Source organism: Oncorhynchus nerka, linkage group LG25 (assembly GCF_034236695.1).
Source record: "Oncorhynchus nerka isolate Pitt River linkage group LG25, Oner_Uvic_2.0, whole genome shotgun sequence".
Lineage (NCBI taxonomy): Eukaryota > Metazoa > Chordata > Actinopteri > Salmoniformes > Salmonidae > Oncorhynchus > Oncorhynchus nerka.
In genome coordinates this window covers 367,243-383,314 of record NC_088420.1, presented here as the reverse complement: position 1 = coordinate 383,314, position 16,072 = coordinate 367,243, and the positions used below count along the sequence as shown (strand labels likewise).

Below are 16,072 nucleotides of genomic sequence, written 5' to 3'. Positions count from 1 at the left end.
CTCAGCACATACGCAGGGCTACAGCTTCTATAGAGGTACGTGTGACTTAAAACAAAAGCAGGAAGTACCAGTGACTCGCTCAATACGGAAGTGGTCAGATGACGCAGATGCTAGGCTACAGGACTGTTTTGCTAGAACAAACTGGAATATTTTCCTGGATTCATCCAATGCTATTGAGGAGTACACCACCTCAGTTGCTGGCTTCATTAGTAAGTGCATCAACAACGTTGTCCCCACAGTGACCGTAAGTACATATCCCAACCAGAATCCATTGATTACAGGCAACATCCGCACCGAGTTAAAGGCTAGAGCTGCCGATTTCAAGGTAGGGGGACACTAATCCGGACGTTTATAAGAAATCCCGCTATGCCCTCAGACGAACCATCAAACAGGCAATGCGTCAATACAGGACTAAGATTGAATCCTACTTCACCGGCTCTGATGCTCGTCGAATGTGGCAAGGCTTGCAAACTTTTGCGGACTACAAAGGGAAACACAGCCGCTAGCTGCCCAGTGACGCGAGCCTACCAGATGAGCTAAGTGCAATTTATGCTCGTTTTGTGACCAGCAACACTGAAGTATACATGAGAGCACCAGCTGTTCCAGACGGCTGTGTGATCACGCTCTCCGTAGCTGATGTGAGCGACGACCTTTAAATAGGTCGGCATTCACAAAGCCACAGGGCCAGACGGATTACCAGGACATATACTCAAAGCATGCGCGGACCAACTGGTATGTGTCTTCACTGACATTTTCACAGTGTTGGAAAAGTACCAAATTGTCATACTTGAGTAAAACTACAGATAACTTATTAGAAAATGTTACGGACTTTCAACTCCCTACAAATATTTTCTATGGGGTTGAGATCTGGAGACTGGCTAGGCCACTCCAAGACCTTGAAATGCTTCTTACGAAGCCACTCCTTCATTGCCCGGGCGGTGTGTTTGGGATCATTGTCATGCTGAAAGACCCAGCCACGTTTCATCTTCAATGCCCTTGCTGATGGAAGGAGGTTTTCACTCAAAATCTCACGATACCATGGCCCCATTCATTCTTTCCTTTACACGGATCAGTCGCCCTGGTCCCTTTGCAGAAAAACAGCCCCAAAGCATGATGGTTCCACCCCCATGCTTCACAGTAGGTATGGTATTCTTTGGATGCAACTCAGCATTCTTTGTCCTTCAAACACGACGAGTTGAGTTTTTACCAAAAAGCTATATTTTGGTTTCATCTGACCATATGACATTCTCCCAATCTTCTTCTGGATCATCCAAATGCTCTCTAGCAGACGGGCCTGGACATGTACTGGTTTAAGCAGGGGGACACGTCTGGCACTGCAGGATTTGAGTCCCTGGCGGTGTAGTGTGTTACTAATGGTAGGCTTTGTTACTTTGGTCCCAGCTCTCTGCAGGTCATTCACTAGGTCCCCCCGTGTGGTTCTGGGATTTTTGCTCACCGTTCTTGTGATCATTTTGACCCCACGGGGTGAGATCTTGCGTGGAGCCCCAGATCAAGGGAGATTATCAGTGGTCCTGTATGTCTTCCATTTCCTAATAATTGCTCCCACAGTTGATTTCTTCAAACCAAGCTGCTTACCTATTGCAGATTCAGTCTTCCCAGCCTGGTGCAGGTCTACAATTTTGTTTCTGGTGTCCTTTGACAGCTCTTTGGTCTTGGCCATAGTGGAGTTTGGAGTGTGACTGTTTGAGGTTGTGGACAGGTGTCTTTTATACTGATAACAAGTTCAAACAGGTGCCATTAATACAGGTAACGAGTGGAGGACAGAGGAGCCTCTGAAAGAAGAAGTTACAGGTCTGTGAGAGCCAGAAATATTGCTTTTTTGTAGGTGACCAAATACTTATTTTCCACCATAATTTGCAAATAAATTCATTAAAAATCCTACAATGTGATTTTCTGGATTTTTGTTTCTCATTTTGTCTGTCATAGTTGAAGTGTACCTATGATGAAAATTACAGGCCTCATCTTTTTAAGTGGGAGAACTTGCACAATTGTTGGCTGACTAAATACTTTTTTGCCCCACTGTATATAGCCTTGTTATTTTTATGTAATTTTCTTGTTACCTTTTATTTCATTTCTTACTTTAGTTTATTTGGTAAATATTTTCTTAACTCTATTTCTTGAACTGCATTGTTGTTAAGGGCTAGTAGGTAAGCATTTCACGGTATTCGGCAAATGTGACAAATCCGATTATGTTATTAGTCTACTATTGTTCGAGTCTGTTTGTTGGTTGGTTGCAGTCTCTCCCTCCCTGCACCCTGTGTCACTCGCTCACGGTACGGCCCCACCCTGCCTGCTCTTTCCCCCTTACTCTCCCCTACTCTCTCTCTCCCACCCTCCTCTAGCTTTTTATCAGCTCCGGTTAATAAAGTAGCTTTAAAAATACTTTTCTGCTGCTTCCCTCACTCGGATCGGATCTGGGTCCGACCAGTCTATACGGAATTGTTATCCTTGGCTCTGTTTGGAGCATGTCTCTATATTTTGAAAATGTATTTATGCATATTTGGTTTGAGTAGAAAAGCCCTAGGTCCATTTCGCAACAGGTCCATCTTTTTGGACCGATGAAGTCCTCTACTATGTATCTATAACCTGTAGTGTTTCCTTATGTGTCTCTAATGTTTTGTGGAGTTTACTATGTTGTTATGTTGTTGCTCCACAGTGCCGTCCCCACGGCCAGATAACGGAGGTCAGGGCAGCAGGGGGACAGGAGGGGGGGCAGTGGACGGAAGCACCTTGACCAACCATCCCAAACGCCAGCCGGCCTTTGACCCCTGGTGAGTCACTAGGGAGGCTTCATTCAATGACACCTTTTTCCCTATATTAGGGTTGGGCAACTAGAAGACGCTTTTTGGGGGTGGGGGGCTCATCTTACTGTTACGAGTTAGAATAGTGGAATACACACGGTGCAATTTTGAAATTTGGTTGTGCATGTGCAGTTTTTCTCTTGTCTGTCACTGAAAGTCACTAAACTGTAAGTCAGTTAACATTTTTTAGATTGGTAAATTAGTCTAGCGGCCAGCTATCTAAACTTCAAATTACTGTCCGCGGGGCCCCAATTGATTTTGTTAGTCAATCTCACTCGGATATCATGTTAAAAATAGCAAATATTTCTCTCCACCCTATGGCAAAATGTGTAGAATTGCATGAAATGAGTTATACATTTGCAAAATCTTCTCTCTGCCTCATTGCAAAATGAGTAGAATCACATGAAATTTCAATCAAATTTAAAAGTCTTCTCTTCACCGGATGGCAACATTTGTAGAATTGCATGAAATTAGTTTTAAGAAGTCAAAAATCTTCTCTCAGCCCATGTCAAAACGAGTAGAATTCCATATATATATATATTTTTTTAAATAGCTAAATCTTCTCTCCATCCCATTGTAAAATGAATAGAATTGTATGAAATTAGTAATAAAAAAATTAAAAAGCTCAATATTCTCTCCATTCCATTGTAAAATGAGTAAAATTGCATTTAATTATTTATAAAATTGCTAAATCTTCTCTCCTTCCCAGGACAATATGAGTAGAATTGCATGAAATTAGACATTTACTCAATCTTCTCTTCACCGGATGGCAAAATGAGTAGAATGTATGTAATTAGTTCTATAATTGCTAAATCTTCTCTCGGCCCCATGGCAAAATGAGTAGAATTGCATGAAATTTGTTACAAAATTGCTAAATCTTCTCTTCACCGGATGGCAAAATGAGTAGAATTGCATGAAATTTGTTACAAAATTGCTAAATCTTTTCTTCACCGGATGGCAAAATGAGTAGAATTGCATGAAATTTGTTACAAAATTGCTAAATCTTCTCTTCACCGGATGGCAAAATGAGTAGAATGTATGTAATTAGTTCTATAATTGCTAAATCTTCTCTTCACCGGATGGCAAAATGAGTAGAATGTATGTAATTAGTTCTATAATTGCTAAATCTTCTCTTCACCGGATGGCAAAATGAGTAGAATGTATGTAATTAGTTCTATAATTGCTAAATCTTCTCTTCACCGGATGGCAAAATGAGTAGAATGTATGTAATTAGTTCTATAATTGCTAAATCTTCTCTTCACCGGATGGCAAAATGAGTAGAATGTATGTAATTAGTTCTATAATTGCTAAATCTTCTCTTCACCGGATGGCAAAATGAGTAGAATGTATGTAATTAGTTCTATAATTGCTAAATCTTCTCTTCACCGGATGGCAAAATGAGTAGAATGTATGTAATTAGTTATAAAATTGCTACACCTTCTCTTTGGCCTATGACAAAATTAGTAGTATATATTAGTAATATATATATGCAAATTTTCTCTCAGCCCCATGTCAAAATGAGTAGAATTGCATGAAATGAGTTTTACATTTGCTAAATATTTTCTCTGCCTCATTGCCACATGAGTAGAATCACATGAAATTTGCTACAAAATTTCAGTCTCCTCTTCACCGGTTGGCAAAATTAGTAGAATTGCATGAAATTATTTATAAAATTGCTAAATCTTCTCTCTGCTCTGTTGTAAAATGAATAGAATTGTTTGAAATTAGTAAAATAATTTCTAAAAATTCTCTCCATTCCATTGTAAAAATGAGTAAAATTGCATGCAATTATTTATAAAATTGCCAAATCTTTTCTCCTCTCCATGGCAAAATGAGTAAATGACATGAAATGTGTTATACATTTGCTAAATCTTCTCTCTGCCCCATGGCAAAGTGAGTAGAATTGCATGGAATTTGTTATAAAATTGCTAAATCTTCTCTTCACCGGATGGCAAAATGAGTAGAATTGTATGTGATTAGCTATAAATTTGCTACATCTTCTCTCCCGTCCCATTGCAAAATAAGTAAAATTGAATGAGATTTCTTGTGAAATTCCAAAATCGTCTCTCCACCCCATGGCAAAATGAGTAGAATTGCACATAATTAGTTATAAAATGCTACATCTTCTGTGTAAAAAAATTGCCACATCTCCTTGCTGTCTCATTGTAAAATGAATAGAAATGAATGTAATCCTGCTAAATGGCACCGATAGAGATGGTCGCCTTGCTTCGCGTTCTTAGGAAACTATGGAGTATTTTTTTTATTATGTGTTATTTCTTACATAGTTACTCCAGGAAATATTAAGTCTTATTACATACAGCCGGGAAGAACTATTGGATATAAGAGCAACGTCAACTTTCCAATATTACGACCAGGAATACGACTTTCCCGAAGCGGATCCTCTGTTTGGACCACTACCCAGGACAATGGATCTAATCCCAGTAGGCGACCCAAAACAATGGCGCCGCAGAAGGGGCAGATGGAGCAGCCTTCTGGTCAGGCTCCGTAAACGTGCACATCGCTCACCGCTCCCGAGTATAGTACTCGCCAATGTCCAGTCTCTTGACAACAAGGTAGACGAAATCCGAGCAAGGGTTGCCTTCCAGAGAGACAGAGATTGTAACATTCTCTGTTTCACGGAAACATGGCTCTCTCTGGATATGTTGTTGGAATTGGTACAGCCACCGGGCTTCTCCATGTATCACGCCGACAGAGATAAACACTTCTCTGAGAAGAGGAAGGGTGGGGGTGTATATTTTATGATTAACGACTCATGGTGTAATCATAACAACATACAGGAACTGAAGTGCTTTTGCTCACCCGACCTAGAATTCCTTACAATCAAATGCCGGCCATTTTACCTACCAAGAGAATTCTCGTCAGTTATAGTCACAGCTGTGTACATTCCCCCTGAAGCGAACACCAAGATGGCCCTCAAAGAACTTCACTGGATTCTATGTAAACTGCAAACTATATATCCGGAGGCTGCATTTATTGTGGATGGGGATTTTAACAAAGCAAATGTGAGAACAAGGCTACCTAAAGTCTACCAGCATATTGATTGCACGACTCGCAGGGCTAATACACTGCTCAAAAAAATAAAGGGAACACTTAAACACCACAATGTAACTCCAAGTCAATCACATTTCTGTGAAATCAAACTGTCCACTTAGGAAGCAACACTGATTGACAATAAATGTCACATGCTGTTGTGCAAATGGAATAGGCAACAGGTGGAAATTATAGGCAATTAGCAAGACACCCCCAATAAAGGAGTGGTTCTGCAGGTGGGGGACCACAGACCACTTCTCAGTTCCTATGCTTCCTGGCTGATGTTTTGGTCACTTTTGAATGCTGGCGGTGCTTTCACTCTAGTGGTAGCATGAGACGGAGTCTACAACCCACACAAGTGGCTCAGGTAGTGCAGCTCATCCAGGATGGCACATCAATGCGAGAAGGTTTGCTGTGTCTGTCAGCGTAGTGTCCAGAGCATGGAGGCGCTACCAGGAGACAGGCCAGTACATCAGGAGACGTGGAGGAGGCCGTAGGAGGGCAACAACCCAGCAGCAGGACCGCTACCTCTGCCTTTGTGCAAGGAGAAGCACTGCCAGAGCCCTGCAAAATGACCTCCAGCAGGCCACAAATGTGCATGTGTCTGCTCAAACGGTCAGAAACAGACTCCATGAGGGTGGTATGAGGGCCCGACGTCCACAGGTGGGGGTTTTGCTTACAGCCCAACACTGTGCAGGACGTTTGGCATTTGCCAGAGAATACCAAGATTGACAAATTTACCACTGGTGCCCTGTGCTCTTCACAGATGAAAGCAGGTTCACACTGAGCACATGTGACAGTCTGGAGACGCCGTGGAGAACGTTCTGCTGCCTGCAACATCCTCCAGCATGACCGGTTTGGCGGTGGGTCAGTCATGGTGTGGGGTGGCATTTATTTGGGGGGCCGCACAGCCCTCCATGTGCTCCCCAGAGGTAGCCTGACTGCCATTAGGTACCGAGATGAGATCCTCAGACCCCTTGTGAGACAAATATGCTGGTGTGGTTGGCCCTGGGTTCCTCCTAATGCAAGACAATGCTAGACCTCATGTGGCTGGAGTGTGTCAGCAGTTCCTGCAAGAGGAAGGCATTGATGCTATGGACTGGCCCGCCCGTTCCCCAGACCTGAATCCAATTGAGCACATCTGGGACTTCATGTCTCGCTCCATCCACCAACGCCACGTTGCACCACAGACTGTCCAGGAGTTGGCAGATGCTTTAGTCCAGGTCTGGGAGGAGATCCCTCAGGAGACCATCCGCCACCTCATCAGGAGCATGCCCTGGCGTTGTAGGGAGGTCATACAGGCACGTGGAGGCCACACACACTACTGAGCCTCATTTTGACTTGTTTTAAGGACATTACATCAAAGTTGGATCAGCCTGTAGTGTGGTTTTCCACTTTAATTTTGAGTGTGACTCCAAATCCAGACCTCCATGGGTTGATAAATTTGATTTCCATTGATCATTTGTGTGATTTTGTTGTCAGCACATTCAACTATGTAAAGAAAAAAGTATTTAATAAGAATATTTCATTCATTCAGATCTAGGATGTGTTATTTTAGTGTTACCTTTATTTTTTGGGGAAGTGTACTCCCTTTGGCAAATCCGACCACAACGCTATCTTGCTCGTTCCGTCTTATAGGCATAAACATAAACAGGATGTACCAGTGATGAGAACCATTCAATGCTGGTGTTACGAATCCCTTTTGGCCCGACAGTCTAGGAGAGATGGTATCGAGACCCGTAACATAACTCATGCAAATTCAAATAGTGAAAAAGTAAAAGTGAGAACGAAATAACCAATTTTCACCTGTGAGGGGAGAAGGAGAGAAAATAAACAAATACACAGGATACACACACAGGATACTTGTATCAGTAACAGCTGGTCTGACCAATCGGAAGCTTCAAGATTGTTTTGATCACGTGGACTGGAATATGTTCCGGTCAGCCTCAGAGAACAACATCGCTGACTGGAATATGTTCCGGTCAGCCTCAGAGAACAACATCGCTGACTGGAATATGTTCCGGTCAGCCTCAGAGAACAACATCGCTGACTGGAATATGTTCCGGTCAGCCTCAGAGAACAACATCGCTGACTGGAATATGTTCCGGTCAGCCTCAGAGAACAACATCGCTGACTGGAATATGTTCCGGTCAGCCTCAGAGAACAACATCGCTGACTGGAATATGTTCCGGTCAGCCTCAGAGAACAACATCGCTGACTGGAATATGTTCCGGTCAGCCTCAGAGAACAACATCGCTGACTCGGAATATGTTCCGGTCAGCCTCAGAGAACAACATCGCTGACTCGGAATATGTTCCGGTCAGCCTCAGAGAACAACATCGCTGACTGGAATATGTTCCGGTCAGCCTCAGAGAACAACATCGCTGACTGGAATATGTTCCGGTCAGCCTCAGAGAACAACATCGCTGACTGGAATATGTTCCGGTCAGCCTCAGAGAACAACATCGCTGACTGGAATATGTTCCGGTCAGCCTCAGAGAACAACATCGCTGACTGGAATATGTTCCGGTCAGCCTCAGAGAACAACATCGCTGACTCGGAATATGTTCCGGTCAGCCTCAGAGAACAACATCGCTGACTGGAATATGTTCCGGTCAGCCTCAGAGAACAACATCGCTGACTGGAATATGTTCCGGTCAGCCTCAGAGAACAACATCGCTGACTGGAATATGTTCCGGTCAGCCTCAGAGAACAACATCGCTGACTGGAATATGTTCCGGTCAGCCTCAGAGAACAACATCGCTGACTGGAATATGTTCCGGTCAGCCTCAGAGAACAACATCGCTGACTCGGAATATGTTCCGGTCAGCCTCAGAGAACAACATCGCTGACTGGAATATGTTCCGGTCAGCCTCAGAGAACAACATTGCTGACTCGGTGAGTGTGTTTATAAAGAGTGCATGTTCCGGTCAGCCTCAGAGAACAACATTGCTGACTCGGTGAGTGTGTTTATAAAGAGTGCATGTTCCGGTCAGCCTCAGAGAACAACATTGCTGACTCGGTGAGTGTGTTTATAAAGAGTGCATGTTCCGGTCAGCCTCAGAGAACAACATTGCTGACTCGGTGAGTGTGTTTATAAAGAGTGCATGTTCCGGTCAGCCTCAGAGAACAACATGGCTGACTCGGTGAGTGTGTTTATAAAGCACCCCCACACTATGACTGACCCACCGCCACTGTGATTATTAAAACCGTGGATGGATGGCGGCATTCGAACAAAACTGAAAGCACAATCCAACGCATTTAACCATGGAAAGACATCTGGGAATATGGCTGAATGTAAACAGTGTAGTTATTCCCTACGCAAGGCAATCAAACAAGCGAAATGCCGGTACAGGGAGAAGGTGGAGTCGCAATTCAACGGCTCAGACATAAGATGTATGTGGCAGGGCCTACAGGAAATCACGGTCTACAAAAACAGCCACGTCACGGACACCGACGTCCCGCTTCCAGACAAACTATAAACACCTTCTTTGCTTTGAGGTTAGAACAGTGCCACCGTCGCGGCTCGCTAACAAAGACTGCATCCCCTCGCTCTCCTCCGTGGCTGATGTGAGTAAAACATTTAAACTTGTTAATTCTCGCAAGGCTGCTGGCCCAGACGGCATCCCTAGCCGCGTCCTCTGGCCTCTGCATGCGCAGACCAGCTGGCTGGGGTGTTCTGTACCCAAGAAGGCAAAGATAACTGAACTAAATGACTACCGCCCCGTAGCACTCACATCTGTCATCATGAAGTACTTTGAGAGACTAGTTAAGGATCATATCACCTCCACCTTACTGGCCACCCTAGATCCACTTCAGTTCCCAACAGGTCCACAGGTGACGCAATCACACTGCACACTGCCCTATCCCATCTGGACAAAAACAATACCTGCTAAACAGCAATCATTAACTCAGAGAGGCTGTCGTCTACATTGAGACCCAATCACTGGACACTTAAAAAAGATACAAGCGTCCTTCTTAAGTCAGTTGCCGGAGAAGAAGGAAACCATTCATGGATTTCACCATGCCAATGGTGACTTTAAAACAGTTACAGAATTTTATGGCTGTGATAGGAGAAAACTGAGGATGGGACCAACAAAATTGTAGTTACTCCACAATACTAACGTAAATCTACGCTGGAGTTGCTTACCAAGAAGACAATAAATGTTGCTGAGTGGCAGAGTTACAGATTTGACTTAAATCTACTTGAATATCAATGGCAAGACCTGGAAATGGTTGTCTAACAATGATCAACAATGAATTTGACATTGCTGGAAGTAATTTGAAAATAACAAATCGGCAAATGTTGTACAATCCAGGTTTGGAAGGTTCTTAGAGACTTACCAAGAAAGACTCACAGCTGTAATCACTGCCAAAAGTGCTTCTACAAAGTATTGTGAGCGGACCAAGTAATTGGGCGTCACTCTAAAGCGGGAAGGTGGAATAAACGAGTCAGGAGTAGGTTGTCTTGATTGAACACAGTTCTCTATTGAGGGCATTTGGTCAACACAAACACTCCAACATAATCAATGAAAATCTTCCAAGGAAAAACATACATCTTCTTCTCCAGATGAAACAGGAACACAATAGGCTTATCTTTAAACTACAACAAAAGTCCCGGGATTGTCACCGTCTTAGTGGTTCTTCCTGGATAGCTCCTCTCTCTCGGTGGCCATCTTCCAGAGATAGTTTCCCCCACTCTCTGCTGGTTCCATTCTCTCTCTTATAGGGGAAGGAGAGTATCTCATTAGTACCGTCAGCTGTGCTTAATTGACTCTGGTTACCTCGTCTCCCATGCCTTGTTGGGCTGCTATCCATGAGCCCAGCCTGCCCTCTGGTTACCTTGTCTCCCATGCCTTGTTGGGCTACTATCCCTGAGCCCAGCCTGCCCTCTGGTTACCTCGTCTCCCATGCCTTGTTGGGCTGCTATCCCTGAGCCCAGCCTGCCCTCTGGTTACCTTGTCTCCCATGCCTTGTTGGGCTGCTATCCATGAGCCCAGCCTGCCCTCTGGTTACCTTGTCTCCCATGCCTTGTTGGGCTACTATCCCTGAGCCCAGCCTGCCCTCTGGTTACCTTGTCTCCCATGCCTTGTTGGGCTGTTATCCCTGAGCCCAGCCTGCGCTCTGGTTACCTTGTCTCCCATGCCTTGTTGAGATACTATCCATGAGCCCAGCCTGCCCTCTGGTTACCTTGTCTCCCAGGCTCTGTTGGGCTACTATCCATGAGCCCAGCCTGCCCTCTGGTTACCTTGTCTCCCATGCCTTGTTGGGCTACTATCCATGAGCCCAGCCTGCCCTCTGGTTACCTTGTCTCCCATGCTTTGTTGGGCTACTATCCCTGAGCCCAGCCTGCCCTCTGGTTACCTCGTCTCCCATGCCTTGTTGGGCTGCTATCCCTGAGCCCAGCCTGCCCTCTGGTTACCTTGTCTCCCATGCCTTGTTGGGCTACTATCCATGAGCCCAGCCTGCCTTCTGGTTACCTCGTCTCCCATGCCTTGTTGGGCTGCTATCCGTGAGCCCAGCCTGCCCTCTGGTTACCTTGTCTCCCATGCCTTGTTGTGCTACTATCCCTGAGCCCAGCCTGCCCTCTGGTTACCTTGTCTCCCAGGCTCTGTTGGGCTGCTATCCATGAGCCCAGCCTGCCCTCTGGTTACCTTGTCTCCCATGCCTTGTTGGGCTACTATCCGTGAGCCCAGCCTGCCCTCTGGTTACCTTGTCTCCCATGCCTTGTTGGGCTACTATCCATGAGCCCAACCTGCCCTCTAGTTACCTTGTCTCCCATGCCTGGTTAGGCTACTATCCCTGAGCCCAGCCTGCCCTCTGGTTACCTTGTCTCCCATGCCTTGTTGGGCTACTATCCATGAGCCCAACCTGCCCTCTAGTTACCTTGTCTCCCATGCCTGGTTAGGCTACTATCCATGAGCCCAGCCTGCCCTCTGGTTACCTTGTCTCCCATGCCTGGTTAGGCTACTATCCATGAGCCCAGCCTGCCCTCTGGTTACCTTGTCTCCCATGCCTTGTTGGGCTGCTATCCCTGAGCCCAGCCTGCCCTCTGGTTACCTTGTCTCCCATGCCTTGTTGGGCTACTATCCATGAGCCCAGCCTGCCCTCTGGTTACCTCGTCTCCCATGCCTTGTTGGGCTGCTATCCGTGAGCCCAGCCTGCCCTCTGGTTACCTTGTCTCCCATGCCTTGTTGTGCTACTATCCCTGAGCCCAGCCTGCCCTCTGGTTACCTTGTCTCCCAGGCTCTGTTGGGCTGCTATCCATGAGCCCAGCCTGCCCTCTGGTTACTTTGTCTCCCATGCCTTGTTGGGCTACTATCCGTGAGCCCAGCCTGCCCTCTGGTTACCTTGTCTCCCATGCCTTGTTGGGCTACTATCCATGAGCCCAACCTGCCCTCTAGTTACCTTGTCTCCCATGCCTGGTTAGGCTACTATCCCTGAGCCCAGCCTGCCCTCTGGTTACCTTGTCTCCCATGCCTTGTTGGGCTACTATCCATGAGCCCAACCTGCCCTCTAGTTACCTTGTCTCCCATGCCTGGTTAGGCTACTATCCATGAGCCCAGCCTGCCCTCTGGTTACCTTGTCTCCCATGCCTGGTTAGGCTACTATCCATGAGCCCAGCCTGCCCTCTGGTTACCTTGTCTCCCATGCCTTGTTGGGCTGCTATCCCTGAGCCCAGCCTGCCCTCTGGTTACCTTGTCTCCCATGCCTTGTTGGGCTACTATCCATGAGCCCAGCCTGCCCTCTGGTTACCTTGTCTCCCATGCCTTGTTGGGCTACTATCCGTTAGCCCAGCCTGCCCTCTGGTTACCTTGTCTCCCATGCCTTGTTGGGCTGCTATCCATGAGCCCAGCCTGCCCTCTGGTTACCTTGTCTCCCATGCCTTGTTGGGCTGCTATCCCTGAGCCCAGCTTGCCCTCTGGTTACCTTGTCTCCCATGCCTTGTTGGGCTACTATCCATGAGCCCAGCCTGCCCTCTGGTTACCTTGTCTCCCATGCCTTGTTGGGCTACTATCCATGAGCCCAGCCTGCCCTCTGGTTACCTTGTCTCCCATGCCTTGTTGGGCTGCTATCCATGAGCCCAGCCTGCCCTCTGGTTACCTTGTCTCCCAGGCTCTGTTGGGCTGCTATCCATGAGCCCAGCCTGCCCTCTGGTTACCTTGTCTCCCATGCCTTGTTGGGCTACTATCCGTGAGCCCAGCCTGCCCTCTGGTTACCTTGTCTCCCATGCCTTGTTGGGCTACTATCCATGAGCCCAACCTGCCCTCTAGTTACCTTGTCTCCCATGCCTGGTTAGGCTACTATCCCTGAGCCCAGCCTGACCTCTGGTTACCTTGTCTCCCATGCCTTGTTGGGCTGCTATCCATGAGCCCAGCCTGCCCTCTGGTTACCTTGTCTCCCATGCCTTGTTGGGCTACTATCAATGAGCCCAAACTGCCCTCTAGTTACCTTGTCTCCCATGCCTGGTTAGGCTACTATCCATGAGCCCAGCCTGCCCTCTGGTTACCTTGTCTCCCATGCCTTGTTGGGCTACTATCCCTGAGCCCAGCCTGCCCTCTGGCTACCTTGTCTCCCATGCCTTGTTGGGCTACTATCCCTGAGCCCAGCCTGCCCTCTGGTTACCTTGTCTCCCATGCCTTGTTGGGCTACTATCCGTTAGCCCAGCCTGCCCTCTGGTTACCTTGTCTCCCATGCCTTGTTGGGCTGCTATCCATGAGCCCAGCCTGCCCAGCCTGCCCTCTGGTTACCTTGTCTCCCATGCCTTGTTGGGCTGCTATCCCTGAGCCCAGCCTGCCCTCTGGTTACCTTGTCTCCCATGCCTTGTTGGGCTACTATCCCTGAGCCCAGCCTGCCCTCTGGTTACCTTGTCTCCCATGCCTTGTTGGGCTGCTATCCCTGAGCCCAGCCTGCCCTCTGGTTACCTTGTCTCCCATGCCTTGTTGAGATACTATCCATGAGCCCAGCCTGCCCTCTGGTTACCTTGTCTCCCAGGCTCTGTTGGGCTACTATCCATGAGCACAGCCTGCCCTCTGGATACCTTGTCTCCCATGCCTTGTTGGGCTACTATCCATGAGCCCAGCCTGCCCTCTGGTTACCTTGTCTCCCATGCCTTGTTGGGCTACTATCCCTGAGCCCAGCCTGCCCTCTGGTTACCTCGTCTCCCATGCCTTGTTGGGCTGCTATCCCTGAGCCCAGCCTGCCCTCTGGTTACCTTGTCTCCCAGGCTCTGTTGGGCTGCTATCCATGAGCCCAGCCTGCCCTCTGGTTACCTTGTCTCCCATGCCTTGTTGGGCTACTATCCGTGAGCCCAGCCTGCCCTCTGGTTACCTTGTCTTCCATGCCTTGTTGGGCTACTATCCATGAGCCCAACCTGCCCTCTAATTACCTTGTCTCCCATGCCTGGTTAGGCTACTATCCCTGAGCCCAGCCTGCCCTCTGGTTACCTTGTCTCCCATGCCTTGTTGGGCTGCTATCCATGAGCCCAGCCTGCCCTCTGGTTACCTTGTCTCCCATGCCTTGTTGGGCTACTATCCATGAGCCCAACCTGCCCTCTAGTTACCTTGTCTCCCATGCCTGGTTAGGCTACTATTCATGAGCCCAGCCTGCCCTCTGGTTACCTTGTCTCCCATGCCTTGTTGGGCTACTATCCCTGAGCCCAGCCTGCCCCCTGGCTACCTTGTCTCCCATGCCTTGTTGGGCTACTATCCCTGAGCCCAGCCTGCCCTCTGGTTACCTTGTCTCCCATGCCTTGTTGGGCTACTATCCGTTAGCCCAGCCTGCCCTCTGGTTACCTTGTCTCCCATGCCTTGTTGGGCTGCTATCCATGAGCCCAGCCTGCCCAGCCTGCCCTCTGGTTACCTTGTCTCCCATGCCTTGTTGGGCTGCTATCCCTGAGCCCAGCCTGCCCTCTGGTTACCTTGTCTCCCATGCCTTGTTGGGCTACTATCCATGAGCCCAGCCTGCCCTCTGGTTACCTTGTCTCCCATGCCTTGTTGGGCTACTATCCATGAGCCCAGCCTGCCCTCTGGTTACCTTGTCTCCCATGCCTTGTTGGGCTGCTATCCATGAGCCCAGCCTGCCCTCTGGTTACCTTGTCTCCCAGGCTCTGTTAGGCTGCTATCCATGAGCCCAGCCTGCCCTCTGGTTACCTTGTCTCCCATGCCTTGTTGGGCTACTATCCGTGAGCCCAGCCTGCCCTCTGGTTACCTTGTCTCCCATGCCTTGTTCGGCTACTATCCATGAGCCCAACCTGCCCTCTAGTTACCTTGTCTCCCATGCCTGGTTAGGCTACTATCCCTGAGCCCAGCCTGCCCTCTGGTTACCTTGTCTCCCATGCCTTGTTGGGCTGCTATCCATGAGCCCAGCCTGCCCTCTGGTTACCTCGTCTCCCATGCCTTGTTGGGCTGCTATCCGTGAGCCCAGCCTGCCCTCTGGTTACCTTGTCTCCCATGCCTTGTTGTGCTACTATCCCTGAGCCCAGCCTGCCCTCTGGTTACCTTGTCTCCCAGGCTCTGTTGGGCTGCTATCCATGAGCCCAGCCTGCCCTCTGGTTACCTTGTCTCCCATGCCTTGTTGGGCTACTATCCAATAGCCCAACCTGCCCTCTAGTTACCTTGTCTCCCATGCCTGGTTAGGCTACTATCCCTGATCCCAGCCTGCCCTCTGGTTACCTTGTCTCCCATGCCTTGTTGGGCTGCTATCCATGAGCCCAGCCTGCCCTCTGGTTACCTTGTCTCCCATGCCTTGTTGGGCTACTATCCATGAGCCCAACCTGCCCTCTAGTTACCTTGTCTCCCATGCCTGGTTAGGCTACTATCCATGAGCCCAGCCTGCCCTCTGGTTACCTTGTCTCCCATGCCTGGTTAGGCTACTATCCATGAGCCCAGCCTGCCCTCTGGTTACCTTGTCTCCCATGCCTTGTTGTGCTACTATCCCTGAGCCCAGCCTGCCCTCTGGTTACCTTGTCTCCCAGGCTCTGTTGGGCTGCTATCCATGAGCCCAGCCTGCCCTCTGGTTACTTTGTCTCCCATGCCTTGTTGGGCTACTATCCGTGAGCCCAGCCTGCCCTCTGGTTACCTTGTCTCCCATGCCTTGTTGGGCTACTATCCATGAGCCCAACCTGCCCTCTAGTTACCTTGTCTCCCATGCCTGGTTAGGCTACTATCCCTGAGCCCAGCCTGCCCTCTGGTTACCTT

At 48.3% G+C, this 16,072-nt stretch overlaps 1 protein-coding gene across 3 annotated transcripts in view; it reads left to right on the top strand.

Moving 5' to 3' along the window:
• Positions 1-16,072, top strand: part of LOC115122708 (cyclin-dependent kinase-like 5) — a 300,065-nt gene that overhangs the window by 251,185 nt on the left and 32,808 nt on the right. For all 3 annotated transcript variants that reach the window (XR_010461060.1, XM_065009456.1, XM_065009455.1), the window contains exon 14: positions 2,678-2,792. Coding sequence is in view for 2 of the 3 variants with exons in the window: in XM_065009456.1 (XP_064865528.1) it covers positions 2,678-2,792 (115 nt within the window). In the remaining variant the exon portion in view is untranslated. The remainder of the gene's footprint in view (positions 1-2,677; positions 2,793-16,072) is intronic.